Genomic DNA, 27,813 nt, shown 5'->3' with positions numbered 1-27,813 from the left:
TTGCTCAAATGTACTTGAGTATCAATTCAGTTTACTTTTGATACTTAAGTATAATTAAAACCAAATACTTTGACTTTCACTCAAGTAGTATTTTACTGGGTGACTCATTTTACTTGGGTCATTTGCTATTAAAGTATCTTTAATTTTACTCAAGTATGATAATTTAATACTTTTTCCACCCCTGCACGCGTGCACCCACAAAAATCTACCAAGGGCACATCCTGTAGCTTGGGTAGGAACATCAACCCCATTGTCACTCCTAGGTTCAATCCTTAACCGATCCCTCCACTGTCCTTAGGCCCTTTTTGACTCCCCGTCATGATGACTGTCAAATAAAGGGCCAAAAAGGAGGAGTGATCGGTTTAGGATTGAGCCTCAGCCCACTGGACAGACATTTCATTGATATGACGTGGAAACGTTGATTTAAAAAGAAGAATCACTCTCCCTGAAGCTTGGCTAGTGTGCAAAACCTGCAAATTCAGACAAACAAAAAGGTGTAATGGGTTCACACTCAAAAAACAGCGTTGATTCAACCAGTGTGCCAAGTGGGAAGGGTCAAAACTATTGAGTTATTGTCATCACTTCAAACACTTCCAAATGCATCCAATATCTGCAGATGTCTATGGCTATGTCCTATGTGTGCATTTCTCTGTTCTACTCATGTTTTAAGACATGCCGTGTTCGGCTTCATAAATGATTACCCATAATATTTAAAACAGGAATAAAATAGGAGTTGAAGATGCTGTGCTTTTTTCCATTACAGTTGGAGGTTTCCCAAACAAGCTAACATCTTAAGATCGAAAATAGTCAGGTATAAAATCATCTCCAAGTCCCCCAAATGGAGGAAATGTGTGTCTATTCTGTAGGTATACTGTTGTCTGTTAGCACATTCATAAATACACCACAACATGGAAGTGTAATGGGGTATACTGTCGTCTGTTAGCACATTCATAAATACACCACAACATGGAAGTGTAATGGGGTATACTGTTGTCTGTTAGCACATTCATAAATACACCACAACATGGAAGTGTAATGGGGTATACTGTCGTCTGTTAGCACATTCATAAATACACCACAACATGGACGTGTAATGGGGTATACTGTTCACGCTTCCTTCGAGTTTGGTTTAGATCTTGTCTAGAGCACACTGATTCAGTAGATGACGCTATACGATGGCGCATCTACAGTACAATAATCTATACTTATATTATTTTCCTCTACTTATCTTCTTGATGGAAGACAAAATTACAAATGACTAAGGAAGATCTTCAAGGCTCCATTTTGCTGTACAGCAGCAGCAGCAGTTCATGGAAAACATTATGCAACTTGCATTGGATAGAAAACTAAACAGTTGGGTCCACAGTTCTGGAGGTAGAAGGACACATCTCACTCAGGTCTGGCTAGTCCATTTACTCCAACAGGGAGACCTCGTGGAAGTATGCGCCGAGCATCTTGATGCCCTGGATGTAGTTTGTCCTGAAAGTAAACCATAGACATATATTTGTATACATTTACATAGATGTGTACATCACTGAATTAAACAACAAGACATACCATATATCCAGTGTTTTCCACAACCACATGGACTAGCCAGCCAAATTGAAAATGTATTAAAAAGCTGTGTAATATAATTTAGCAATGCAAGTTACTCCTCTATTCCTTAGAATTGCATTGTATTAATTGCATACGTTTTTGTTTCTAAAGTATGTCATTGAGAAGCTTTGAAAAAAGGACACTGCCCCTTCAAAACAAACGTTCCAAACGAGACATCGAAATGGCTACAATAGGCTAGCCAAGAGGAACGGCAGCTTTCTTTTTGTAAACTTTGAACAGTGGCCAGCATATTGCTAGTATGTTACTTTTGTAAATCACTTTCCTTGAAAGAAATAAGTTCAGCGAGAATGTTGATAGGCGCTTCTTTTTGCTCTGGACAGCTTGTGTGTGCTTTGTGAATGCATCAACTCATGCACTGCTCCAGAAGTTGTGACTTGCGGCAGCGTGGTGGTGCTTGAATGATCGGCCTATCATATTGCTCAAATACAAATAGCATGACATTCACTCATGTAGTCTTCTAATGGTAGACTGCGACAGAGCAGGAAAAATGTTGAACTGGAATGCAAAAATGCGCTGAAAAGTTACTGATGAGATCTATTGGCCGGACATGGTTTTGACTGGCCGCAAGCCAGAGTTAAAATGTTGAGCCCTGCACGCGATAGAAAATAAGTGAATGTGCCAGAAAACCAGAAACTTCCGGTTCCGGGTTGGAGCGAGCGGTCGCATCTACACTTCGGTCCGCAGGTAGTATAACTTTTATAACTTTTCATTACATTTCCATTACATTTCATTATAGTACAACGGTTTGATTTGTCTAATCTTAGCAATTTCTTCTTAGCTAGCTACATAGCCGTCTTTGTATCAAAGATAATTGCGTAATTATCGTATTTCGTCGTCCTAACGTAGTCTACACTGCTATCTGCCCAGCAGCTAGCTAACGTCTACCGTCTACTAGCACTGTAGAAACTATTACACTCAACTGAACGACTCGATTAGTGTAGTGTTAGCTAGCTACATAGTTGTCTTTGCTGTCTTCGTATCCAAGATAATTGTGTAGTTTAGAGTGTGTAGACTTAGAGTGATTATCTTAATTTACAGAGGTTAGCTAGCCAGCTATTTGTCGTCCTTAACGTAAGAGTTACTGCTAGCTAGCTAGCCAACAGCTAGCTAACGTCTACCGAATTAACTTCAACAACCCGGTCAACATTCCGCTTCGCTCCACAGGTAGTATCACATTTTCATTTCACGTCATTACAGTACAACGGTTTGATTTGTTTGATCGTAGCTAGCTAGCTACATAGCCGTCTTTGTATCTAAGACAATTGTGTAGTCTAGAGCGATTTTCTAGGTTAGCTAGCCAGCTATTGTCGTTCTTTTAACGTAACGTAACGTAATCAACACTGCTAGCTAGCCAGCTAGCCCCCGAATAGCAGCACTGTAGAAACTATTACACTCGACGGAACGTCTTGATTAGTGTAGTGTCAACAACGCAGCCACTGCCAGCTAGCCTACTCCAGCAGTACTGTATCATTTCAATCATTTTAGTCAATAAGATTCTTGCTACGTAAGCTTAACTTTCTGAACATTCGAGACGTGTAGTCCACTTGTCATTCCAATCTCCTTTGCATTAGCGTAGCCTCTTCTGTAGCCTGTCAACTATGTGTCTATCTATCCCTGTTCTCTCCTCTCTGCACAGACCATACAAACGCTCCACACCGCGTGGCCGCGGCCACCCTAATCTGGTGGTCCCAGCGCGCACGACCCACGTGGAGTTCCAGGTCTCCGGTAGCCTCTGGAACTGCCGATCTGCGGCCAACAAGGCAGAGTTCATCTCAGCCTATGCCTCCCTCCAGTCCCTCGACTTCTTGGCACTGACGGAAACATGGATCACCACAGATAACACTGCTACTCCCACTGCTCTCTCTTCGTCCTCCCACGTGTTCTCGCACACCCCGAGAGCTTCTGGTCAGCGGGGTGGTGGCACCGGGATCCTCATCTCTCCCAAGTGGTCATTCTCTCTTTCTCCCCTTACCCATCTGTCTATCGCCTCCTTTGAATTCCATGCTGTCACAGTTACCAGCCCTTTCAAGCTTAACATCCTTATCATTTATCGCCCTCCAGGTTCCCTCGGAGAGTTCATCAATGAGCTTGATGCCTTGATAAGCTCCTTTCCTGAGGACGGCTCACCTCTCACAGTCCTGGGCGACTTTAACCTCCCCACGTCTACCTTTGACTCATTCCTCTCTGCCTCCTCCTTTCCACTCCTCTCCTCTTTTGACCTCACCCTCTCACCTTCCCCCCCTACTCACAAGGCAGGCAATATGCTCAACCTCATCTTTACTAGATGCTGTTCTTCCACTAACCTCATTGCAACTCCCCTCCAAGTCTCCGACCACTACCTTGTATCCTTTTCCCTCTCGCTCTCATCCAACACTTCCCACACTGCCCCTACTCGGATGGTATCGCGCCGTCCCAACCTTCGCTCTCTCTCCCCCGCTACTCTCTCCTCTTCCATCCTATCATCTCTTCCCTCTGCTCATACCTTCTACAACCTATCTCCTGATTCTGCCTCCTCAACCCTCCTCTCTTCCCTTTCTGCATCCTTTGACTCTCTATGTCTCTATGTCCCCTATCCTCGGTCCTCCCCTCCCGCTCCGTGGCTCGACGACTCATTGCGAGCTCACAGAACAGTGCTCCGGGCAGCCGAGCGGAAATGGAGGAAAACTCGCCTCCCTGCGGACCTGGCATCCTTTCACTCCCTCCTCTCTACATTTTCCTCCTCTGTCTCTGCTGCTAAAGCCACTTTCTACCACTCTAAATTCCAAGCATCTGCCTCTAACCCTAGGAAGCTCTTTGCCACCTTCTCCTCCCTCCTGAATCCTCCTCCCCTCCCCCCCCTCCTCCCTCTCTGCAGATGACTTCGTCAACCATTTTGAAAAGAAGGTCGACGACATCCGATCCTCGTTTGCTAAGTCAAACGACACCGCTGGTTCTGCTCACACTGCCCTACCCTGTGCTCTGACCTCTTTCTCCCCTCTCTCTCCAGATGAAATCTCGCTTCTTGTGACGGCCGGCCGCCCAACAACCTGCCCGCTTGACCCTATCCCCTCTCTTCTCCAGACCATTTCCGGAGACCTTCTCCCTTACCTCACCTCGCTCATCAACTCATCCCTGACCGCTGGCTACGTCCCTTCCGTCTTCAAGAGAGCGAGAGTTGCACCCCTTCTGAAAAAACCTACACTCGACCCCTCCGATGTCAACAACTACAGACCAGTATCCCTTCTTTCTTTTCTCTCCAAAACTCTTGAACGTGCCGTCCTTGGCCAGCTCTCCCGCTATCTCTCTCAGAATGACCTTCTTGATCCAAATCAGTCAGGTTTCAAGACTAGTCATTCAACTGAGACTGCTCTTCTCTGTATCACGGAGGCGCTCCGCACTGCTAAAGCTATCTCTCTCTCCTCTGCTCTCATCCTTCTAGACCTATCGGCTGCCTTCGATACTGTGAACCATCAGATCCTCCTCTCCACCCTCTCCGAGTTGGGCATCTCCGGCGCGGCCCACGCTTGGATTGCGTCCTACCTGACACGTCGCTCCTACCAGGTGGCGTGGCGAGAATCTGTCTCCTCGCCACGCGCTCTCACCACTGGTGTCCCCCGGGGCTCTGTTCTAGGCCCTCTCCTATTCTCGCTATACACCAAGTCACTTAGCTCTGTCATAACCTCACATGGTCTCTCCTATCATTGCTATGCAGACGACACACAATTAATCTTCTCCTTTCCCCCTTCTGATGACCAGGTGGCGAATCGCATCTCTGCATGTCTGGCAGACATATCAGTGTGGATGACGGATCACCACCTCAAGCTGAACCTCGGCAAGACGGAGCTGCTCTTCCTCCCGGGGAAGGACTGCCCGTTCCATGATCTCGCCATCACGGTTGACAACTCCATTGTGTCCTCCTCCCAGAGCGCTAAGAACCTTGGCGTGATCCTGGACAACACCCTGTCGTTCTCAACTAACATCATGGCGGTGGCCCGTTCCTGTAGGTTCATGCTCTACAACATCCGCAGAGTACGACCCTACCTCACACAGGAAGCGGCGCAGGTCCTAATCCAACAAGACATAGGCTACGCCTATTCCCGCTCAGCCCAGTCAAAACTGTTCGCTACTCTGGCCCCCCAATGGTGGAACAAACTCCCTCAAGACGCCAGGACAGCGGAGTCAATCACCACCTTCCGGAGACACCTGAAACCCCACCTCTTCAAGGAATACCTAGGATAGGATAAAGTAATCCTTCTCACCCCCCCCCCCTTAAATGATTTAGATGCACTATTGTAGAGTGGCTGTTCCACTGGATGTCAGAAGGTGAATTCACCAATTTGTAAGTCGCTCTGGTTAAGAGCGTCTGCTAAATGACTCAAATGTAATGTAATGTAAAACAATAGACTAAGTGGATTTTGACTCATCGTTACCACAGTATACGGGCCTTGCAAATTCATGCCCGTATAAAACAAAAATGTGACTGCAACCACAGTGTACACAACATACACACCCAGGTACCAAGAGGCGGGACAGACAGCAGACTCAAACCAGCAGTGTTGCCCTGTCATTCTTCACTTTGACAAGCACCGGTCTGATCGATATATGTATCTTCTTGTGATCTCTTTCATTGTAGAGGGAGAAGGCTCGGCAGACTTCGTTTGATTCGCGAATTAAAAAGTAGCCTAGTTAATTTAAGTGGAAAATATATCTGGCTGAAAATGAGTCTGTAAATCATCTGAATAGCCGACGGTAGTGGAAAACACTGTAGATTACATGGAGATGCTAATAACAACAATAATATTTAGGTGGGTGCTTATATTTCACACATGTACAAGTGCGTATTTTAAATGGGAAATGTGTTTTTGCATATTCCAACTCCCCCTGAGACACCCTCAGAAAGTAGGGTCATGGCCAGGATAAATTTGGGTTCAGTGTCTTGCTCAAGGGCACGTCGGCAGATGTTTTACCTTGTTGGCTCTGGGATTTGAACTAGCGACCTTTCGGTTACTGGCTCAATGCTCTATATCAAATCAAAGTTTATTTGTCACGTGCACCGAATACAACACCTTACAGTGAAATGCTTACTTACAGGCTCTAACCAATAGTGTGGAAAAAGTGTGTGTGTGAAGGTGAGTAAAGAAATAAAACAGTAAAAAGACATTTGAAAATAACAGTAGCAAGGCTATATGCAGACACCGGTTAGTCAGGCTTATTGAGGTAGTATGTACATGTAGGTATGGTTAAAGTGACTATGCATATATGATGAACAGAGAGTAGCAGTAGCGTAAAGAGAGGGGTTGGCGGGTGGTGGGGACAATGCAAATAGTCCGGGTAACCATTTGGTTATCTGTTCAGGAGTCTTATGGCTTGGGGGTAAAAACTGTTGAGAAGCCTTTTTGTCCTATTCTTGGCAGTCCGGTACCACTTGCCATGCAGTAGTAGAGAAAACAGTCTATGACTGGGGTTGCTGGGGTCTTTGGCAATTTTTAGGGCCTTCCTCTGACACCGCCTGGGGTAGAGGTCCTGGATGGCAGGCAGCTTTGCCCCAGTGATGAACTGGGCCGTACGCACTACCCTCTGAAGTGCCTTGCGGTCGGAGGCCGAGCAATTGCCGTACCAGGCAGTGATGCAACCGGTCAGGATGGCTAGGCTACCTACTGCTTATAGTTCTGATACGTTGTCGAGGTTTATAGAAATGTGTTGCCAATAGATCAGTGTTCTTAAATACAGTTCCTGTGGGAAATCACCAGGTAAGCAAGTTTGTGTTGCAGCCCAGCAGTGACACACCTGATTTAACTGAGTTAAGTGGTAGTTATGGCTCAGAGTCAAGTTAAGGACCTCAGCGTGTGGTGTATGCTTGTCAAATCTTGCACGTTGTCCCATGGTAAACATTCCAGACATAGAAGAAAATACATTTGTGGCAGCCTACCTGTTGAATTTCTCGTTCTGGGAGTGTGCTCCGTCGTCAGACGAGCCCATGGGCAGCAGCATGACGTTGCGGCCGATGGCTTCCTGGAAGGTCAGGGTGGCTGGGATGCTGCAGCCTTCCCTAGTCAGGTCAGGCTCCACACCGAACACTGTGGAAAAGAGGGAAAGACAGACATTATTGCTCAACATGTTAGTAAAAATATTTAAGTAAGACCAGTGTGTGTGTGTGTGTGAGAGAGAGTTTGCCTGTGTGTCCACACACCGGTCTTCATTGCCTTTCTACCAGCCATGTAATGGGGATGGTTAAAGTCGGACACCCAGGCTTTGGCCCCGTGGCCCGTGTACACCTTGAGCTTGTTGGGACTCTCTAGTTCAGCAAACTTCTTCTCCAGGTGGCCAGTAACCTTGATGGGAGAGGATTATATTTTTAAACATGTTTTGACCTTCATATTAAAGTGTCATTGAGATAAAATATTATATAAACAGTAATGAAAAGAAAATACATATTCAGATTGGGGCGGCAGGTAGCCTAGTGGATAGAGTGTTGGGCCAGTAACCAAAAGTTTGCTGAATCGAATACCTGAGCTGATAAGGTAAAAATCAGTCATTCTGCCCCTGAACAAGGCAGTTAACCCACTGTTCCTAGGCCATCGTTGAAAATAAGAATTTGTTATTTACTGACTTGTCTACTAAATAAAAAATGTAAAAAACTGGAATCGGGAATTTCTGTGTATGGCAAATGTGCTGAGCGATCAGTGCTTTTTGAAGATGGTTCGATTATATATATTTTTTTAAAAGCTACAATTTCTTTCAAGATTAAATGAACTGGGTTTTTATTTCACCTTTATTTAACCAGGTAGGCTAGTTGAGAACAAGTTCTCATTTGCAACTGCGACCTGGCCAAGATAAAGCATAGCAGTGTGAACAGACAACACAGAGTTACACATGGAGTAAACAATTAACAAGTCAATAACACAGTAGAAAAAGAAAAGAAAAAGAGTCTATATACATTGTGTGCAAAAGGCATGAGGAGGTAGGCAAATAATTACAATTTAGCAGATTAACACTGGAGTGATAAATGATCAGATGGTCATGTACAGGTAGAGATATTGGTGTGCAAAAGAGCAGAAAAGTAAATCAATATAAACCGTATGGGGAAGAGGTAGGTAAAATTGGGTGGGCTATTTACGGATAGACTATGTACAGCTGTAGCGATCGGTTAGCTGCTCAGATACCAGATGTTTGAAGTTGGTGAGGGAGATAAGTCTCCAACTTCAGCGATTTTTGCAATTCTTTCCAGTCACAGGCAGCAGAGAACTGGAACGAAAGGCGACCAAATGAGGTGTTGGCTTTAGGGATGATCAGTGAGATACACCTGCTGGAGCACGTGCTACGGGTGGGTGTTGCCATCGTGACCAGTGAACTGAGATAAGGTGGAGCTTTAACTAGCATGGACTTGTAGATGCCCTGGAGCCAGTGGGTCTGGTGACGAATATGTAGCGAGGACCAGCTGACTAGAGCATACAGGTCGCAGTGGTGGGTGGTATAAGGTGCTTTAGTAACAAAACGGATGGCACTGTGATAAACTGCATCCAGTTTGCTGAGTATTGGAAGCCATTTTGTAGATGACGTCGCCGAAGTCGAGGATCGGTAGGATAGTCAGTTTTACTAGGGTAAGTTTGGCGGCGTGAGTGAAGGAGGCTTTGTTGCGGAATAGAAAGCCGACTCTAGATTTGATTTTCGATTGGAGATGTTTGATATGAGTCTGGAAGGAGAGTTTACAGTCTAGCCAGACACCTAGGTACTTATAGATGTCCACATATTCTAGGTTGGAACCATCCAGGGTGGTGATGCTAGTTGGGCGTGCGGGTGCAGGCAGCGAACGGTTGAAAAGCATGTATTTGGTTTTACTAGCGTTTAAGAGCAGTTGGAGGCCACAGAAGGAGTGTTGTATGGCATTGAAGCTCGTTTGGAGGTTAGATAGCACAGTGTCCAAGGACGGGCCGGAAGTATACAGAATGGTGTCGTCTGCGTAGAGATGGATCAGGGAATCGCCCGCAGCAAGAGTAACATCATTGATGTATACAGAGAAAAGAGTCGGCCCGAGAATTGAACCCTGTGGCACCCCCATAGAGACTTCCAGAGGACCGGACAGCATGCCCTCCGATTTGACACACTGAACTCTGTCTGCAAAGTAGTTGGTGAAACAGGCAAGGCAGTCATCAGAAAAACCGAGGCTACTGAGTCTGCCGATAAGAATATGGTGATTGACAGAGTCGAAAGCCTTGGCAAGGTCGATGAAGACGGCTGCACAGTACTGTCTTTTATCGATGGCGGTTATGATATCGTTTAGTACCTTGAGCGTGGCTGAGGTGCACCCGTGAACCGTGCTAACACAGAATTATTTATTTATTTATTTATTTTTTAAGTCCCATGATGGTAGTGAATGCCCGTTACTGCCTTAAGTCAAAGACTTACAGTTGAAGTAGGAAGTTTATATAAACTTGGGTTGGAGTCATTAACTCATTTTTCAACCACTCCACATATTTCTTGTTAACAGTTTGGCAAGTCGGTTAGAACATCTACTTTGTGCACGACAAGTAATTTCTCCAACAATTGTTTACAGACAGATTATTTCACTGTATCACCATTCTAGTTGGTCAGAACTTTACATACACTAAGTTGACTGTACCTTTAAACAGCTTGGAAAATTCCAGAAAATTATGTCATGACTTTAGAAGCTTCTGATCAGCTAATTGACATAATTTGTGTCAATTGGAGGTGTACCTGTGGATGTATTTCAAGGCCACCTTTAAACTCAGTGCCTCTTTGCTTGACATCATGGGAAAATCAAAAGAAATTAGCCAAGACCTAAGATTTTGTTTTTGTTGACCTCCACAAGTCTGGTTCATCCTTGGGAGCAATCTCCAAACGCCTGAAGGTACCACATTCATCTGTACAAACAATAGTATGCAAGTATAAACACCATGGGATCATGCAGCCGTCATACAGATCAGGTAGGAGACGCGTTCTGTCTCCCAGAGATGAACGTACTTTGGTGCGAAAAGTACAAATCAATCCCAGAACAACAGCAAAGGACCTTGTGAAGATGCTGGAGGAAACAGTTACAAAAGTACAAAAGTATCTATAAAACGAGTCCTATATCGACATAACCTGAAAGGCCACCAAGCAAGGTGGAGTCTGGTGAGGACCTGCCTTACAACAGGCCTACAAGCCCTCAGTCCAGCCTCCCTCAGCCTATTACGGACAGTCTGAGCACTGATGGAGGGATTGCGCGTTCCTGGGTTAACTTAGGCAGTTGTTGTTGCCATCCTGTACCTGTCCCACAGGTGTGATGTTTGGATGTACCGATCTTGTGCATGTGTTGTTGCACGTGGTCTAGATCTGCACTTAAAAGACGAGTAAAGCATCTAAAAACCTGATCATAGAGTTGAGTTCTACCTAAATTCTAGGAGGTTTCTACCTGTTTCTCCACCACTTTGGGTTCCATGTCAGGGACCAGGCGGATGGAGAACTTGCCAATGACCTTGCGGGGAATGACGGTCTTGGCACCCACGTCGGAGAAGGCCCCCTCGATACCATGCAGAGAGAGGGAGGGGTACCTCCAGCGGTGCATCAGGATAGCCTCCTGCAGACAAGGGTCAGAGGAAAGGTCAAAGGACATTATGAACCAGATAATGTTGGGAATGAATCACTTACAAATGACTGAGAATCAACCAGCATTGCTTTTAAATCTAGTAATTTGTCATTTCAGACATTGGCCCTGTTGGAATTCTTAAGAAATGTATACGTAAGCACATTGGATAAGTCAGAGCATGGTTAGCACCTTATTACTTCCCCCAAACCAACCAATTAAGGTCAGTGATTGATTCAAGGGAGGTAGAAAATAAAAGAGGAATTTTTCATTTCTGAAGAATTTGAAGAGGGACATTCTCTCCATACCTTGGTGTCATGTAGGAGCTTCCCAGCACCGATGTCCTTGGCATACTCCACCACGTCAAAGTCGATCTTCTCATACAGTTTCTTCTCCTCGTCAGTGACATTGGCCACTTCCTCGTACACCCCTGGGACCAGGATCTTCCCCTTCGTGTCCACGAGGGAGCCTGAAGGGGGACACACCACAGTGTTCGGATTTCATTTTGCAGCGAGAAAACTAATCCCACCCAGTTTGTCTGTTTTCTTTTGTTTGGTGCATTATGAACCCCGGAAAGATATCTTATGCCCTGTCTGGAAACAAACCCCAGTCCTTCAACCCCCAGTCCCTATAGAACCTCCTAGGCACTTCGTAGATTTCATTCAAGCATTTTATTTGATTCTATCAGAGGGCTTCAAACCTTGTTATTGTTATTTCTAGCAAATCACTTCATACCTACATATCTCTGATAATTCTATTTAGCACACCCGATTCAACTCACCCAACAGTGCAATGAGGTCGGTCATGGCTTCATGGACCGAGCCTCCAAACACCCAAGAATGAAGGTCCTTGTCACAGCACTCCATCTGACAAAACAAGGTTATTTCGTATTTACATTTAAAGCAGGACTAGGCCCTCCCCCGCCCTCCATTTGGCAAATCTGACCACGACTCCATTTTGCTCCTCCCTTCTGCAGAAACTCAAACATGAAGTACCCATGCTAAGGACTATTCAACGCTGGTCTGACAAAATCGGATCACATGGACTGGGATATGTTCTGGGTAGCCTCCGAGAATAATATTGATGAATATACTGATACAGTGACTGAGTTTCAGGAAATGTTGTACCCTCTGTGACTATTAAAACCTACACTAACCAGTAACCGTGGATAGATGGCAGCATTCCCGGAAAACGTAAAGCGCGAACCACCGCATTTAACCATGGCAAGGTGACTGGGAATATGGAAGAATACACACAGTGTAGTTATTCCCTCCGCAAGGCAATCAAACAGGCAAAACGTCATTATAGAAACAAAGTTGAGTCGCAATTCAACGGCTTAGACATGAGACGTATGTGGCAGGGTCTACAGACAACCACAGAATACAAAGGGAAAACCAGACATGTCCAGGACACCAACGTCTTGCTTCCAGACAAGCTAAATTCCGTCTTCGCCTGCTTTGAGGATAGCACAGTGCCACCGACGCAGCCCGCTACCAAGGACTGTGGGTTCTCCATCTCCGTGAATAAGACGTTTAAGAGTGTTAACCCTTGCAAGGCGTCCTCAGAGCGCAGGCCAGCTGGCTGGAGTGTTTACGGACATATTCAATCTCTCCCTATCCCAGTCTGCTGTCCCCACATGCTTCAAGATGGCCACCATTGCTCCTGTACCCAAGAAAGCAAAGGTATGCCAGCAGCATAAGCATGTACATACCACTGCTGGCTTGCTCCTGAAGCTAAGCAGGTTTGGTCCTGGTCAGTTCCTGGATGGGAGACCAGATGCTGCTGGAAGTGGTGTTGGAGGGCCAGTAGAAGGCACTCTTTCCTCTGGTCTAAAAAAATATCCCAATGCCCCAGGGCAGTGATTGGGGACAGTGCCTGTGTAGGGTGCCATCTTCCGGATGGGACGTTAAACGGGTGTCCTGACTCTGAGGTCATTAAAGATCCCATGGCACTTATTGTAAGAGTAGGGGTGTTGACACCGGTGTCCTGGCTAAATTCCCAATCTGGCCCTCAAACCATCACGGTCACCTAATAATCCCCAGTTTACAATTGGCTCATTCGTCCCCCTCCTCTCCCCTGTAACTATTCCCCAGGTCGTTGCTGCAAATGAGAATGTTTTCTCAGTCAAGTTACCTGGTATAATAACGGATAAATAAATAAAAACTGAACTAAATGACTATCGCCCGTAGTACTCGCTTCTGTCATCATGAAGTGCTTTGAGAGACTAGTCAAAAGGGTCATGTCACCCTAGACCCACTTCAACTTGCTTACCGCCCCAATAGATCCACAGACGATGCAATCGCCATCACAATGCACAATACCCTATCCCATCTAGACAAGAGGAATACCTATGTAAGAATGCTGTTCATTGACTAAAGCTCAGCATTCAACGCCATAGTACCCTCCAAGCTCATCATTAAGCTCAAGGACCTTGGTCTGAACCCCATCCTGTGCAACTGGGTCCTGGACTTCCTGACGGGCCGCCCTCAGGTGGTGAAGGTAGAAAACACCTCCTCCAAACTGGGGCCCCACAAGGGTGCATGCTCAGCCCCCTCCTGTACTCCCTGTTCACCCATGACTGCATGACCAAGCACGCCTCCAACTCAATCATAAAGTTTGCAGATGACACAAGAGTAGTAGGCTTGATTACAAACATTAACGAGACAGCCTATAAGGAGGAGGTAAGGTCTCTGGGAGTGTGGTACCAGGAAAATAACCTCTCACTCAATGTCAACAAAACAAAGGAGATGATCGTGGACTTCAGTAAAGAGCAGAGGGAGCACTCCCCTATCCACATCAACGAGACCGCAGTGGAGAAGGTGGAAAGCTTCAAGTTCCTCGGTGTACACATCACTGACAAATGGAAATGGTCCACCCACACAGAGTAGTGAAAAAGCCAAAACAACGCCTTTTCAACCTCAGGAGGCTGAATAAATTTGGCTTGGCACTTAAAACCCTCACACACTTTTGCAGATACATAATTGAGAGCATCCTGTCAGGCTGTATCGCCGCCTGGTACGGCAACTGCACCTCCCACAACCGCAGGGCTCTCCAGAGGGTGGTGCAGTCTGCCCAACGCATCACCGGGGGCAAAATACCTGCCCTCCAGGACACTTACAGCAGCAGATGTCACAGGAAGGCTAAAAAGATCATTAAGGACAACAACCACCCGAGCCACTGCCTGTTCACCCCACGATAATCTAGAAGGCGCAGTCAGTACAGGTGCATTAAAGCTGGAACCAAGAGACTGGAAAACAACTTCTATCTCAAGGTCATCAGAATCGTAAATAGCCATCACTAGCACATTTGAAGCTGCTGCCTATATACATAGACTTGAAATCACTGGCCACTTTAATAAATGGAACACTAGTCACTTTAATAATGATCACATATCTTGCATTACTCATCTCATATGTACAGTGGGGAGAACAAGTATTTGATAACCTGCAAAATCGGCAGTGTTTCCTACTTACAAAGCATGTAGAGGTCTGTAATGTTTATCATAGGTACACTTCAACTGTGAGACGGAATCTAAAACAAAAATCCTGAAAAATCACATTATGATTTTTAAGTAATTAATTTAAATTTTATTGCATGACATAAGTATTTGATACATCAGAAAAGCAGAACTTAATATTTGGTACAGAAACCTGTGTTTGCAATTACAGAGATTATACGATTCCTGTAGTTCTTGACCAGGTTTGCACACACTGCAGCAGGGATTTTGGCCCACTCCTCCATGCAGACCTTCTGCAGATCCTTCAGGTTTCGGGGCTGTCGCTGGGCAATACGGACATTCAGCTCCCTCCAAAGATCCTTCAAAGTTTCCACCTCCATGCTTCACGGCTGGGATGGTGTTCTTGACATCATATTGTAACTCGTGACTCATGTGTTCTAGGAACATCATATTGTGACTCATGTGTTCTAGAAACATCATATTGTGACGCATGTGTTCTAGGAACATCATATTGTGACTCATGTCTTCTAGGAACATCATATTGTGACTCATGTCTTCTAGGAACATCATATTGTGACTCGTGTGTTCTAGGAACATCAAATTGTGACTCGTGTGTTCTAGGAACATCAAATTGTGACTCGTGTGTTCTAGGAACATCATATTGTGACTCGTGTGTTCTAGGAACATCATATTGTGACTCGTGTGTTCTAGGAACATCATATTGTGACTCGTGTGTTCTAGGAACATCATATTGTGACTCGTGTGTTCTAGGAACATCATATTGTGACTCGTGTGTTCTAGGAACATCATATTGTGACTCGTGTGTTCTAGGAACATCATATTGTGACTCGTGTGTTCTAGGAACATCATATTGTGACTCGTGTGTTCTAGGAACATCATATTGTGACTCGTGTGTTCTAGGAACATCATATTGTGACTCGTGTGTTCTAGGAACATCATATTGTAACTCGTGTGTTCTAGGAACATCATATTGTAACTCGTGTGTTCTAGGAACATCATATTGTAACTCATGTGTTCTAGGAACATCATATTGTAACTCATGTGTTCTAGGAACATCATATTGTAACTCATGTGTTCTAGGAACATCATATTGTAACTCATGTGTTCTAGGAACATCATATTGTAACTCATGTGTTCTAGGAACATCATATTGTAACTCATGTGTTCTAGGAACATATTGTAACTCATGTGTTCTAGGAACATCATATTGTAACTCATGTGTTCTAGGAACATCATATTGTAACTCATGTGTTCTAGGAACATCATATTGTAACTCATGTGTTCTAGGAACATCATATTGTAACTCATGTGTTCTAGGAACATCATATTGTAACTCATGTGTTCTAGGAACATCATAATGTAACTCATGTGTTCTAGGAACATCATATTGTAACTCATGTGTTCTAGGAACATCATATTGTAACTCACGTGTTCTAGGAACATCATATTGTAACTCACGTGTTCTAGAAACATCATATTGTAACTCACGTGTTCTAGGAACATCATATTGTAACTCACGTGTTCTAGAAACATCATATTGTAACTCATGTGTTCTAGGAACATCATATTGTAACTCATGTGTTCTAGGAACATCATATTGTAACTCATGTGTTCTAGGAACATCATATTGTAACTCCGTGCATCACGGTTGGGATGGTGTTCTTGGGGTTGTACTCATCCTTCTTCCTCCAAACACAGCGAGTGGAGTTCAGACCAAAAATATCTATTTTTGTCTCATCAGACCACATGACCTTCTCCCATTCCTCCTCTGGATAATCCAGATGCTCATTGGCAAACTTCAGACGGGCCTGGACATGCGCTGGCTTGAGCAGGGGGACCTTGCGTGCGCTGCAGGATTTCAATCCATGACGGCGTAGTGTGTTACTAATGGTTTTCTTTGAGACTGTGGTCCCAGCTCTCTTCAGGTCATTGACCAGGTCCTGCCGTGTAGTGAGGGATCAGCCCAGAACCTTCCTCATGATCATTGATGCCCCACGAGGTGAGATCTTGCATGGAGCCCCAGACCGAGGGTGATTGACCGTCATCTTGAACTTCTTCCATTTTCTAATAATTGCACCAACAGTTGTTGCCTTCTCACCAAGCTGCTTGCCTATTGTCCTGTAGCCCATCCCAGCCTTGTGCAGGTCTACAATTTTATCCCTGACGTCCTTACACAGCTCTCTGGTCTTGGACATTGTGGAGAGGTTGGAGTCTGTTTGATTGAGTGTGTGGACAGGTGTCTTTTATACAGGTAACGAGTTCAAACAGGTGCAGTTAATACAGGTAATGAGGGGAGAACAGGAGGGCTTCTTAAAGAAAAAAACTGACAGCTCTGTGAGAGCCAGAATTCTTACTTTTTGTTAGGTGATCAAAATACTTATGTCATGCAATAAAATGCAAATTAATTAATTTTTGTTTTAGATTTCTCACAGTTGAAGTGTACCTATGATAAAAATTACAGACCTCTACATGCTTTGTAAGCAGGAAAACCTGCAAAATTGGAAGTGTATCAAACACTTGTTCTCCCCACTGTATATACTATATTCTACACTAATCCTACTGTATCTTAGTCTATGCCGCTCTGACGTTGCTAGTCCATATATTTATATATTCTTAATTCCATTCCTTTACTTAGATGTGTGTATTAGGTATATGTTGTGAAATTGTTAGATACTACTGCACGGTTGAGCTAGAAACATAAGCATTTCGCTACACCTGCAATAACATCTGCTAAACACATGTATGTGACCAATAAAATTAGATTTTATGACCCATGCAATCACTGTTTATTTTGATAATTACACCCTCTAGATTTTTCTAACGCTATGGCCTCACCTCAATGAAGAAGTAGCAGATCCCCCTCAGTCCATAGGTAATGCAGGGTTTGGTCTTGCCCAGCCAGTAGTTGTCTGAGATGCATACGTAATCCACGTCCTTCAGGAAGGTGTCTTTGCGGGCGAACACCAGCTCGTCCAGGCCCTCCGATTCCGACTCCTCCATGCCCTCGAAGCAGAACTTGATGTTTATCGGAAGTTCCTGTTTTCATGAGAGGCATGGATGAGTATCTCAGCGGGCAAAATATGGCACTATTTTCTGGTTGTAAAATGCTTTGTTGTTGTTGAGAAAATATTACAACCAACTGGTCTCTGTTACAACCAGGTAGAGATGTCTTTTTCATTTGTTTTCTATTAACCAAACTATTATGCCTCGAAATGAATGTCACTGTTGGGGCTGACAAAAGACTACTGCAAACTTCTTCAGTCAGGTGCTTAAATTTGATGACAAATAGAGATCATCAAATCATTCAATTAAAATGTATATAGCCCTAGCTTTCAAGCATCATTGTCACAAAGTGCCTACACCCCCAAAAAAGATCTAGAGGAGGAATAAGACTCAGAGGGGAGGGCCATCCTCCTCTGGCTGTACCTCAAATGGTTACTATGTCAGGGAGCTAGTATAAAACGTAGGTCAGCTCAATCATTAAACGCCGATGACAGGGGATAAAAATGACTTGAGGACATGACGGCCATGATGCTCATAACACTGATGTGATCAACTGTAATCATCAAGACGAAAAGTCTTGATTCAAGCCAAGAGGCTTTTTACTATGGAGCTGACATCTCAAAAACAAGTCCTTTTAACTTCGCTTGTCAGTTAAAGGCTTGTTATTAGGGACCTAACCAAGAAAAGTGCACATGTACTAAAACTGTTTTGAAAACACAATACAACGGGATTTTCTTTGTCCTGGGTTAGCTTGAGTGAGTGGTACTTATCAAGTCGTGGTGCTGCGTCTTACCTGATGGATCTTTTGGCAGCCCTCAATGCAGTTGAACCAGGCCAACACTGGGCCCTTGTCGTCAGTCGAGCCTCGGCCGTAGAGCTTCCCTGCAGCGGATTAAGATGCTGATTATGTTTTTTTATGATGAGAATTTACGCAATCTGGAAGCCGTAGGTGGCTTACTGAAAAAATTACTTAAATCTAAATGTTAATGACTAAAACCATTAAATCTATAGCAATGATGATCTTGTTACGAATCCCTTTTGGCCCAACAGTCTAGGGGAGATGGTGACGAGACCCGTAACATAACTCATGCAATTTATAATAGTGAAGGAAAGTGCTGCTTACTACACATCTCTGCATTTGACATACTGACATGTATACAGCAACATAGCTCTGACTGTCCTTCCAATGATAAAAAAGAAAATTCACATTTGATTTCCATTGATAATTTTTGTGTGATTTTGTTGTCAGCACATTCAACTATGTAATGAAAAAAGTATTCAATAAGTGTATTTCATTCATTCAGATGTCAATCTGCCCCTGAACAAGGGGCAGATTGACATGTGTTATTTTAGTGTTCCCTTTATTTATTTGAGCAGTGTTTATATATATTTTTTTAATCTTACCTTTATAGGCAAGTCAGTTAAGAACACATCCTTATTTTCAATGACAGCCTTGGAACAGTGGGTTAACTGCCTTGTTCAGGGGCAGATTGACAGATGTGTACCTTGTCAGCTCAGTGATATTATAAACCCATTTGAACGAGAGTGACATTGATAACAGCCTAGACTGCCACCCATGTAACCTGTAGTTTAGAGTTTTAGGTAAATTGGTGCAGACTTTTGGAAAACATGCAGATAATAGCCAATAGTCCAAGGCATTTCTAAAGAGCTTAAGAACAACATACCACATAGTCAATTATGGGCAAGCCATGCCTTCATAGCTCTTTTACACCTTGCATACAGTGTGTCCTGTAGCTTACAAAGACAAGCAAAATTATTAAAAGGTGTGCCACACACAACTGCAGTATGATGTCATGTCGGAATGTTTTTTGATTAAAAAATTATTATAAAACTAAAACAATGCGATAAGCCTATATTTCACAAGTCAAGAACCAACAGAAATCATGAAACCTATAAGCTGATGCAAGGACAAATGCAAATCAGAAACACTCTCCCCCCCCAAAAAAAAGAAAAAGAAAACTGAAACATCAAAGTCCAAATCTCAAAGTTAGCATGGATTTTGATGTTTCAGCACGGTTCTCTTTTAGGTGCTTTGAAATAGCTGCGCTCACCATTTTTCTCCACCAGCGTGAAGGGCTCTGTGTCCCAACCGTCGCCGATTGCGGCTGGCTGGACGTCCAGGTGGCCGTAGATGCACACAGTCTTCTTGCCCGGGTCAGAGCCCAAACAGCCAAGGACGATGGGGGGCAAGGGGATCTCCTCTCCAGAGGGAAGCTGAAGGGGCCAAATATAAAAAGGGTTTCATTCTCAAAGGTGTAAAAATCCATATTGTCATCTTCTCCTTCATTGCACCGACATGAAAGAAATGACCAGGTAAAAGAAGGGAAGGAGACAGATTATCAAGAACCAGTGATACAGCAACGCAGTCAGGGTTGAAGGAGATGAAGGGGGTCTGTGTCCAGTCAGAGGATCGGCAGCAGTGTTCTTTCCTGGAAGCCTCTCATGCTCCACAGGGGTGAAGAGGACTAAGTGGGTAAAGACCCTAGGGTAAATGATTTACATCAATGAAAGTCAAGGGAGGAGTTGGATTTAATTTGATGGGCTGCAGTTTAATTCAAAATGTTAGTGCTGTGATAAAGTATTTGCCCCTTTTTTCATGCTCCACTTTTGAATATTTTTGATAATGAATGTTAGATCTTCAACCAAAACCTAACATTGGATAAAGGGAACCCGATGGAAAAAAATACCAACAATTACATACTTATTTCATTTATTTCATAAACAAAGTTATGCAACACCCAACGCCCCTGTGTGAAAAAGTAAATTGGCCCATTACACTTAATAACTGGTTGTGCCCCACCTTCAGCTGGAATGACTCCAACAAAACGCTTCCTGTAGTTGTTGATCAATCTCTCGTCGTTGTAGAGGAATTTTGTCCCACTCTTCCAAGCATGAACTGCTAGTTTCTAGTCCTGCCACATCTCAATTGAGATTAGGTCTGGACATTGACTAGGCCATTCCAAAACCTTACATGTTGCTTTTTAGTCATTTTCAAGTAGACTTGATTGTTTGTTTCAGATGATTGTCTTGCTGCATGACACAGCTGCACTTCCGCTCAGACAGATGGCCTGATATTCTCCTGTAGAATTATCTGATACAGAGAAGAATTCATGGTTCCTTCTATTAAGGCAAGTTGTTCAGGTCCTGAGGCAGCACAGCATCCCCAAACCATCACACTACCACCAGCATGCTTGACCGTTGGTATAAGGTTCTTATTTTGGAATGCAGTGTTTGGTTATCGCCAGGCATAATGGGACCCATGTTGGTGGTTGAAACAATCTATGCAGACAATGTAGCTGGGAAACAAGTACTGATTGATAAAAATGTTAACGCCACATATTTAAAATACAAGAAAGACCAAGTAGCCCTAAAGTGCAACACTAATCCATAACAAATATCTATACAAAAACAAATCTCTTCATGCTTTCTGCTCATGTTTAATGTTGCATAAAGCATATCTATTCAAAGCTGTGCTTGTTGTCATGTGTCAAGATGCAGTCAGTGGTAGTGGCTGTTTTCCACACAGAATGTTGACTGTGGCACACAATTCATACCCCTTCCTGATTTAAGAACCAAGAAGAATTCTTAAAAGGCCCACTGCAGTCAACAACTTTAATTCCCTGTGATTTTTATGTGTTTACACACTATGGAGGTTGGAATAATACTGTGAAAATTATGATAATGCCCTTTTCGTGTAAGAGCGGTTTGAAAGGACCGCCCAAAATTTCACCCCATTCTGAGGGGATGGAGATTTGACCTGCCAAGTGACATCACCACTACTTAATAGACCAATAAGAATGAGAGGGTTCCAAACCGCTCTGCCAATAACTTGTTTCCAGGTTTCTCCTCCCCAATCAGACCACTTCGACAGTTTTAGCAAAATTCTTACTTGAGAAATTGCTCTTTATTAAATATTCCATTTTTGTTTATTTTTGACTATTTTAATTTAAAACCATTACAGAAAGGTACTTAATTGTTACCCAGAAATGATTTAATATGGAGATAAAAACAGATGCATTGGACCTTGGGTTGGCTAAGTGCTTTGCTCAAGGTCAGGAGATAAGGCTACAGCTATCGGTAGCAAGCCCGTGCCTCTTATTTCCAGGCTTCTCGCTGCCTAGTGGTTTCAGCATTGGACAAGTAACCGAAAGGTTGCTGGATCGAAGTCCTGAGCTGACAAGGTAAAAATCTGTCATTCTGCCCCTGAGCAAGGCAGTTAACCCACTGTTCCCCAAAATCAAATCAGTTCATATATCCCTTTGTACATCAGCTGATATCTCAAGGTGCTGTACAGAAACCCAGCCTAAAACCCCAAACAGCAAGCAATGCAGGTGTAGAAGCACAGTGGCTGGGAAAAACTCCCTAGAAAGGAAGAAACCTAGAGAGGAACCAGGCTATGAGGGGTGGCCAGTCCTCTTCTGGCTGTGCCGGGTGGAGATTATAACAGAACATGGCCAAGATGGCCAAAATGTTCATAAATAACCAGCATGGTCAAATAATAATAATAATCACAGTAGTTGTCGAGGGTGCAGCAAGTCAGCACCTCAGGAGTAAATGTGAGTTGGCTTTTCATAGCCGATCATTAAGAGTATCTCTACCCCTCCTGCTGTCTCTAGAGAGTTGAAAACAGCAGGTCTGGGACAGGTAGCATGTCCGGTGAACAGGTCAGGATTCCATAGCCGCAGGCAGAACAGTCACAGAACAGCCCAGGCGCCATGGATGTTGATGAAGGCAGCCCTCTGCACCCCTCTGATTCAGAGGGGGTTAAATGCGGAAGACACATTTCAGTTGTACAACTGACTAGGTATCCCTCTTTCCCTATCCTACTTTCCTTAACTGAGGATAGATCAATAACATTGTAGTTACTCCACAATACTAACCTAAATGACAGGGTGAAAAGGAAGCATGTACAGAATAAAATAAAAAATCTAAACATGCATCCTGTTTGCGATAAGGCACTAAAGTAAAACAAAGTTAGCAAAGAAATTAACATTGTCTTGAATTCAAAGCGTTTTGTTTGGGGCAACACACCACCGAGTACCACTCTTCATATTTTCAAGCATGGTGGTGGCATTATCATGGGTATGCTTGTCAACAGTAAGGACTATGGAGAACTGCAGTGAAGCACAGGTCAAATCCCATAGGAAAACCTGGTTCAGTGTGCTTTAAAAAACAGACACTGGGAGACAAATTCACCTTTCAGCAGGACAATTACCTAAAACACAAGGCCAAATATACACTGGAGTTGCTTAGCAAGACGACATTGAATGTTCCTGAGTGGCCTAGTTACAGTTGACTTAAATCCGCTTGAAAATCTCTGGCAAGACTTGAAAATGGTGGTCTAGCGATGATGAACAACATGACAAAGCTTGAAGATGTTTAAAAATAATCATGCAAAAATGGTCAAATCCAGGTGTGCAAAGCCCTTAGAGATGTAATTGCTGCCAAATGTGATTATAACATGTATGGACTCTGGGGTGTGAATACTATGTAAATTAGAAAGTTCTGTATTTTATTTTCAATACATTTGCAAACATTTCTAAAAACATGTTTTCACTTTGTCATTATGGGGTATTGAATTCAGCCTGTAACAACATGTGGAATAAGTCAAGGGGTATGAATGCTTTCTGAAGGCACTGTATCAAGGCACATAGTGCAAAGGCCTACCTTTTGTTTGCCAATGTCTACCATTTCCACAGTGCCCCCCAGCTTCTCAATGTCCTTGGCTGCCATCTCCATCATCTTCTTGATCTCCCCTCGCTTCTCCGGCCAGGCGGACACACTCTGCACAGCCACCCATTGGGCAAGACGCTGAAAGCAGAGAGGATAGAGAGAGATGAACATTAGCCTACAATTAAAAAACAATAACCAGAATTGGGTCTATGATGAATTGTTCAACATTGTTGCTTACGCAACACACATTTTTCAATTGACAGAGACTTTGAAGCCAATTTCATACGCACTCAGTTCATGTTAGTGGCAGTAATCAAGGAACATTTTGTGAGAGAAAAATTACATATTTACCTGATGTGTTTGATATTAATAGTTACCAATTAATACTTTGCAAATAGTAAGACATTTCTGTTCTATTAATGCTGTGAAGGGATGGTTTCCACTCCCTGCAGCTAATCTGGGTGTATGATTCTCTAGAGATGGCTTGAGCTGACAAATGAGTTAAAGACTGCATTCCATAGACAAGATGTGGTGGGTGTAACCGAGATAGATAGCCTGGAAGAGTTTAGAACAATCCTTCATTGTCTCTAAATCATCCTGGCATCTGGGAAACTAAGACAACAACCCCCGTGCAGAGGGTTTATGATGCCCCAATCTGCATGGGCGGGGTGGAACCTGCCATGACTATAGACCAGATGAAGCATAGAAAACGTAAATCCGGGACACCCAAATTAATATATGTTACGTTTGGTATGGTTAAGGCAAAAACAAAAGTAGGGTGGTTGGTCGGGGAGGATGTATAACGCAAACGTCTATTAACCCAAAGGTTGCAAGTTCAAATCTCATCACAGACAACTTTAGCATTTTATCTAATTAGAAACTTTGCAACTACTTACTACTTTTTAGCTACTTTGCAACTACTTGGCCTGTTAGCTAACCCTTCCCCTTACCTCAACCCTTAAACCTAACTCCAAAACTTAACCCTAACCCATAGCCTAGTTAGCCAGCTGCCTAGAATTCGTAAAATATCAAACGTTTAGCAAACTCGGAAAATATACATTTTGCAAATTTGTAACATATATGAATTTGAATTTGTAACATATACGAAATGGGTGATGGGCATTCACAAATTAATACATACCACTCAAAACGTAACATATCATACTATATGAAGTCTCGGATTTATGCACAGAATAATATGAAATGCTCTGAGACTAGGTTGTGTTCCCATGTCAGTTCTTGCTACTCGTGACCTAAAGGGGTTGGAGAAGTGAAAGCAATAGCCTAGGCATATCAGGCTAGGATTTTACCAAGTCCTTCGGAATCTGTAGTTTAAGAATTTAGTTGTTAAAGAATGTTAATATAATGAGATTCACCTGGAAAGTAATGTTTTGGCTAAACTAGTACTATGGCTAGCAAATGCATTACTAAACTCAGTCAAATCGGAGATAGTAATGTAATGACCTGACTAGATCATAAATGAACAATTGTCCAGACAGAGGCTTGAGTTTGCGAATTGACGGTTTATTAAACCAACTTTACACAGGCTACTGTTTGGGCCGTAGCACACGCCAAAAAGATAACAGATAACCCACAAGCCAATCGTGACCTTCTCTTGGGAAGCCCAGACGTAAGAGAGAGAGAACAAAAAGCTGAACCTGGTCTTAACTAACAATGCTCCACCCCCCCCTCCACGCCACTCCGCCAACCACCAGGATGCCCGGCATCAGAACATTCCAGGCATTCCCGTGATTGGCAGATAGCAGGTTGATTGACATGTCGGACCCCGCGAACACCGGGTACTGGTCAGTACAACACAACCACCTCCTAGCCTAACACATAACACACAGCTGTCTGTGCGGGTCGCTACAGTAATAACGGTACATGACTAAATGCATTAGAATTCAAGTAGTGAGTAAACCCTACCTCAATGTATAGCTCCTGGTGTTCGTCCACATGTTTAAAAAGTGCTTGAAGATGAGCCATCTTTGCTGGTAGGGTTTACTGGAATCTAAGAGCTGTTGGGACAGAGATTATTTGAACTACGAATTAACAGAGCAATGCACATGCCTCAATCTCTTCTAATGTTTTAATCGACCATTAGCTCCTCCAAAACTGCTGACTGAAACTAAAAGTAGTTGTGATGACATGGTAGTATCTCAGAAACCCCCAACGTTGCAAATAACAATGTGGAATCTTCATACTCATAGCCAAGTGAGTTTATTGTTGGCAAGAATCTGTTTCTGAAACCTTTTTTGAGTTAGCTTCCCCGTTCAAACCCACGGCTCAAAACAAACTGGACGTAATTAAAATGTTCCGCCCGAGGGAATCTGGTCTTATTTTCATGTCCGAGTCATTTCTAGAACAGCGAGATGTGCGAGACCTGCCTTCCTTGTCCAGAGGGAAGGCAGGTCAGGGCTTCGTGAGGCTGAATGATACCATGTTATGTTGCCATTTTAGTTCTCGATTTAGTGTTGTATCTCGTCGTGATGTGTGTTTTGACCTATATATCCCCTACAGGAGGCCTTTTGGTAGACCGTCATTGTATATAATAATTTATTCTTAACTGACTTGCCTAGTTAAATAAAAAATACATAAAAAAATTCTACACTATGGACGGCTCAGGTGCAGTGGCGACCTGTCATTCAGGGCAGGTGGGGCAGAGACACACCTGTTTTGAGCCCCACATATTTTGTTTGCCTGTTATTTTGGCGTTAACGTGTCACATCAGTTTGCAAACAATGTAAAATATGTTTATCATTGAGTTAATAAAGCCGCATACCAACATGGTCTCTGTTTTCTTGAGTAAGGCAGCTCCAAAATGCAGGTGTTTCAGTTTAGCTCAGTGCTTTCTGTGGTGGGCAGCCAGCAGGAATTACGGAGCGTTGCGCTGTGATTGGCTCAGTGTTCTGTCACTCAGTCACCGCCAAGTCTAAGGAGAGAGCAAAATAATTCTCGCCCCTTGGGTGCTGCCATAGAGTTACATGAGATGTGACGATCCAAGAAGGCTCAAGGACATTGGTCACAGAAAAAAATGGCGTCAAGTCACGTTATATGTACAGTAGCTTTGATTGGACTGATCATGTCAATATTTTAGCTTGCAGTCTATCATGAATCAAATCCTGGCAAATCCTTTTTAATCCTTGTCATATGAAGAGAAATAATGAAGAGATATTATAGATAAAACATATGTGCCCATCAGCCATTGGACATAAACATTAAATAAGTTGGAAATTACAAATTCAACAATGAGTGGTTTGGAAGGAATTAGTGAGTGGCTTACGTTAACTGTAAGCATTGCAAAGCAATCACTAGCCTGCTATTCAGTAGAGTGGCTGTGGGGTCCCAAATCTGGGATTAAGAGGCTCTTCTCCAAGTTTACAATGCTAAACATTCAACATCAGTCATGCTGTAAATGAAGCATGATTCGTGCTGGGCTTAAAACATCAACTCAGAACTCGACTTCGGTGAGTTCAAGACAACTGGGAAGTCGTGAATAAATTATATCCGACTGGGAAACACATTTTGAACGGATTCTTAGCATTTATAGCAATGGTTATCAACTGTACTGCAGAGATGGAACAAAAGTCGCAGAAATATAGAGGTTGTGGTGGCAGCTGCAGAGTTTTGGGTGTGGGAGAAGAGTTACAGGGTGTGTTAAGTGGTGATGTCCCATCCTTTCAGGTTGTTGGCATGAAGTAGGACTAAATAGTGGAGGAGGATGGTGTTATTTTTAGTTTTTTTGTGAGTATAGTGTTATGGTAGGGTATTTGATTATTCTTCCAAGCATAGTATAAGGGAGTTGTTCTTCAGTCTAGTAGGTGGCTGTAATATTGGATGCCAACCACAAACCTCATGGAAGAACAATTCTTTGGACAAACCTGAAAGAACTGGCCAGACAATGGTTAAGTGGTTTCTCTCATCAACACAAATTCGATGGAGCATCTATTATCTACATGGTGACATTCAACCATACGTTTCAACCGGAATATAGCGAAGAGGATTCAAAACAAGGAGATGAATTTAACGAACGTTAGAAGCTCAGCTCCAGCCGATGCCAGCATCAGGAGTAAACTGGACAAATGACATAACGCTTTTTTCGTGATATAAACTAGTTCATTGCATCTGCCGTGGAGCCCAGTTTCATAATATTACCATCTGTTTGCCGTAATTTGAGTTATCGTGAAAAAAACAGGCCTTACTTCTTGGTACATTTTTCACTCTGCCAGCTCCTATTGGTTCATTTGACCACGAACTCCCCTTCTGAACAACGTTCTATTCCCAGCCCACTGTTCTACGTCACAATGCCCGCGTCGCTATTGTTGGTAATAAGATATGCCCACGTTAGACTCTTTTGCTTAACACAAGTAACATATTAAAGTAACAGCTAGTTGGTGAGCACGCTCTGTTTGCCTAGGTACACATTGTTATGACCAATAGTGCTAATGATGGCTGGCTC

General features: G+C 43.4%; 1 protein-coding gene across 4 annotated transcripts; it reads right to left on the bottom strand.

Annotated features, from left to right (window-relative positions):
- Positions 1-231: 231 nt before the first annotated feature.
- LOC135549876 (cytosolic non-specific dipeptidase-like) lies at positions 232-26,209 on the bottom strand. 4 transcript variants are annotated; one of them, XM_064980248.1, is made up of 12 exons: positions 26,137-26,209; positions 25,281-25,372; positions 23,349-23,492; positions 19,733-19,895; positions 18,454-18,542; positions 17,493-17,693; positions 11,961-12,045; positions 11,488-11,648; positions 11,009-11,173; positions 7,787-7,928; positions 7,526-7,673; positions 516-1,479 (listed from the first exon to the last, which is right to left on the bottom strand). In XM_064980248.1, the coding sequence occupies exons 2-12, from the start codon at positions 25,338-25,340 to the stop codon at positions 1,413-1,415; spliced, it is 1,425 nt and encodes a 474-aa protein (XP_064836320.1). In that variant the 5' UTR covers positions 25,341-25,372; positions 26,137-26,209; the 3' UTR covers positions 516-1,412. The 4 variants fall into 4 exon arrangements, with proteins under 4 accessions (XP_064836321.1, XP_064836320.1, XP_064836319.1 ...); XM_064980247.1 differs by lacking the exon at positions 26,137-26,209 and adding an exon at positions 25,605-25,671; XM_064980249.1 differs by lacking the exons at positions 516-1,479; positions 26,137-26,209 and adding an exon at positions 232-470 and having other exon boundaries at positions 25,281-25,482.
- Between the last annotated feature and the right edge of the window lie 1,604 nt (positions 26,210-27,813).

The sequence above is a fragment of the Oncorhynchus masou genome, chromosome 12, assembly GCF_036934945.1.
Source record: "Oncorhynchus masou masou isolate Uvic2021 chromosome 12, UVic_Omas_1.1, whole genome shotgun sequence".
Taxonomy (NCBI): Eukaryota; Metazoa; Chordata; class Actinopteri; order Salmoniformes; family Salmonidae; genus Oncorhynchus; species Oncorhynchus masou.
This window is presented reverse-complemented; position numbering and strand designations above follow the sequence as displayed.

Excerpts from the sequence above, each read along its gene's own strand:
- LOC135549876 (XM_064980248.1), bottom strand. The coding sequence starts at position 25,340 with ATGGCTCATCTTCAAGCACTTTTTAAACATGTGGACGAACACCAGGAG. Across the intron at positions 23,493-25,280 it reads ACCAGGAGCTATACATTGAG|CGTCTTGCCCAATGGGTGGC; the intron begins GTAGGGTTTACT and ends CTCTGCTTTCAG. Across the intron at positions 7,674-7,786 it reads TAGAAAGGCAATGAAGACCG|TGTTCGGTGTGGAGCCTGAC; the intron begins GTGTGTGGACAC and ends TCTTTTCCACAG.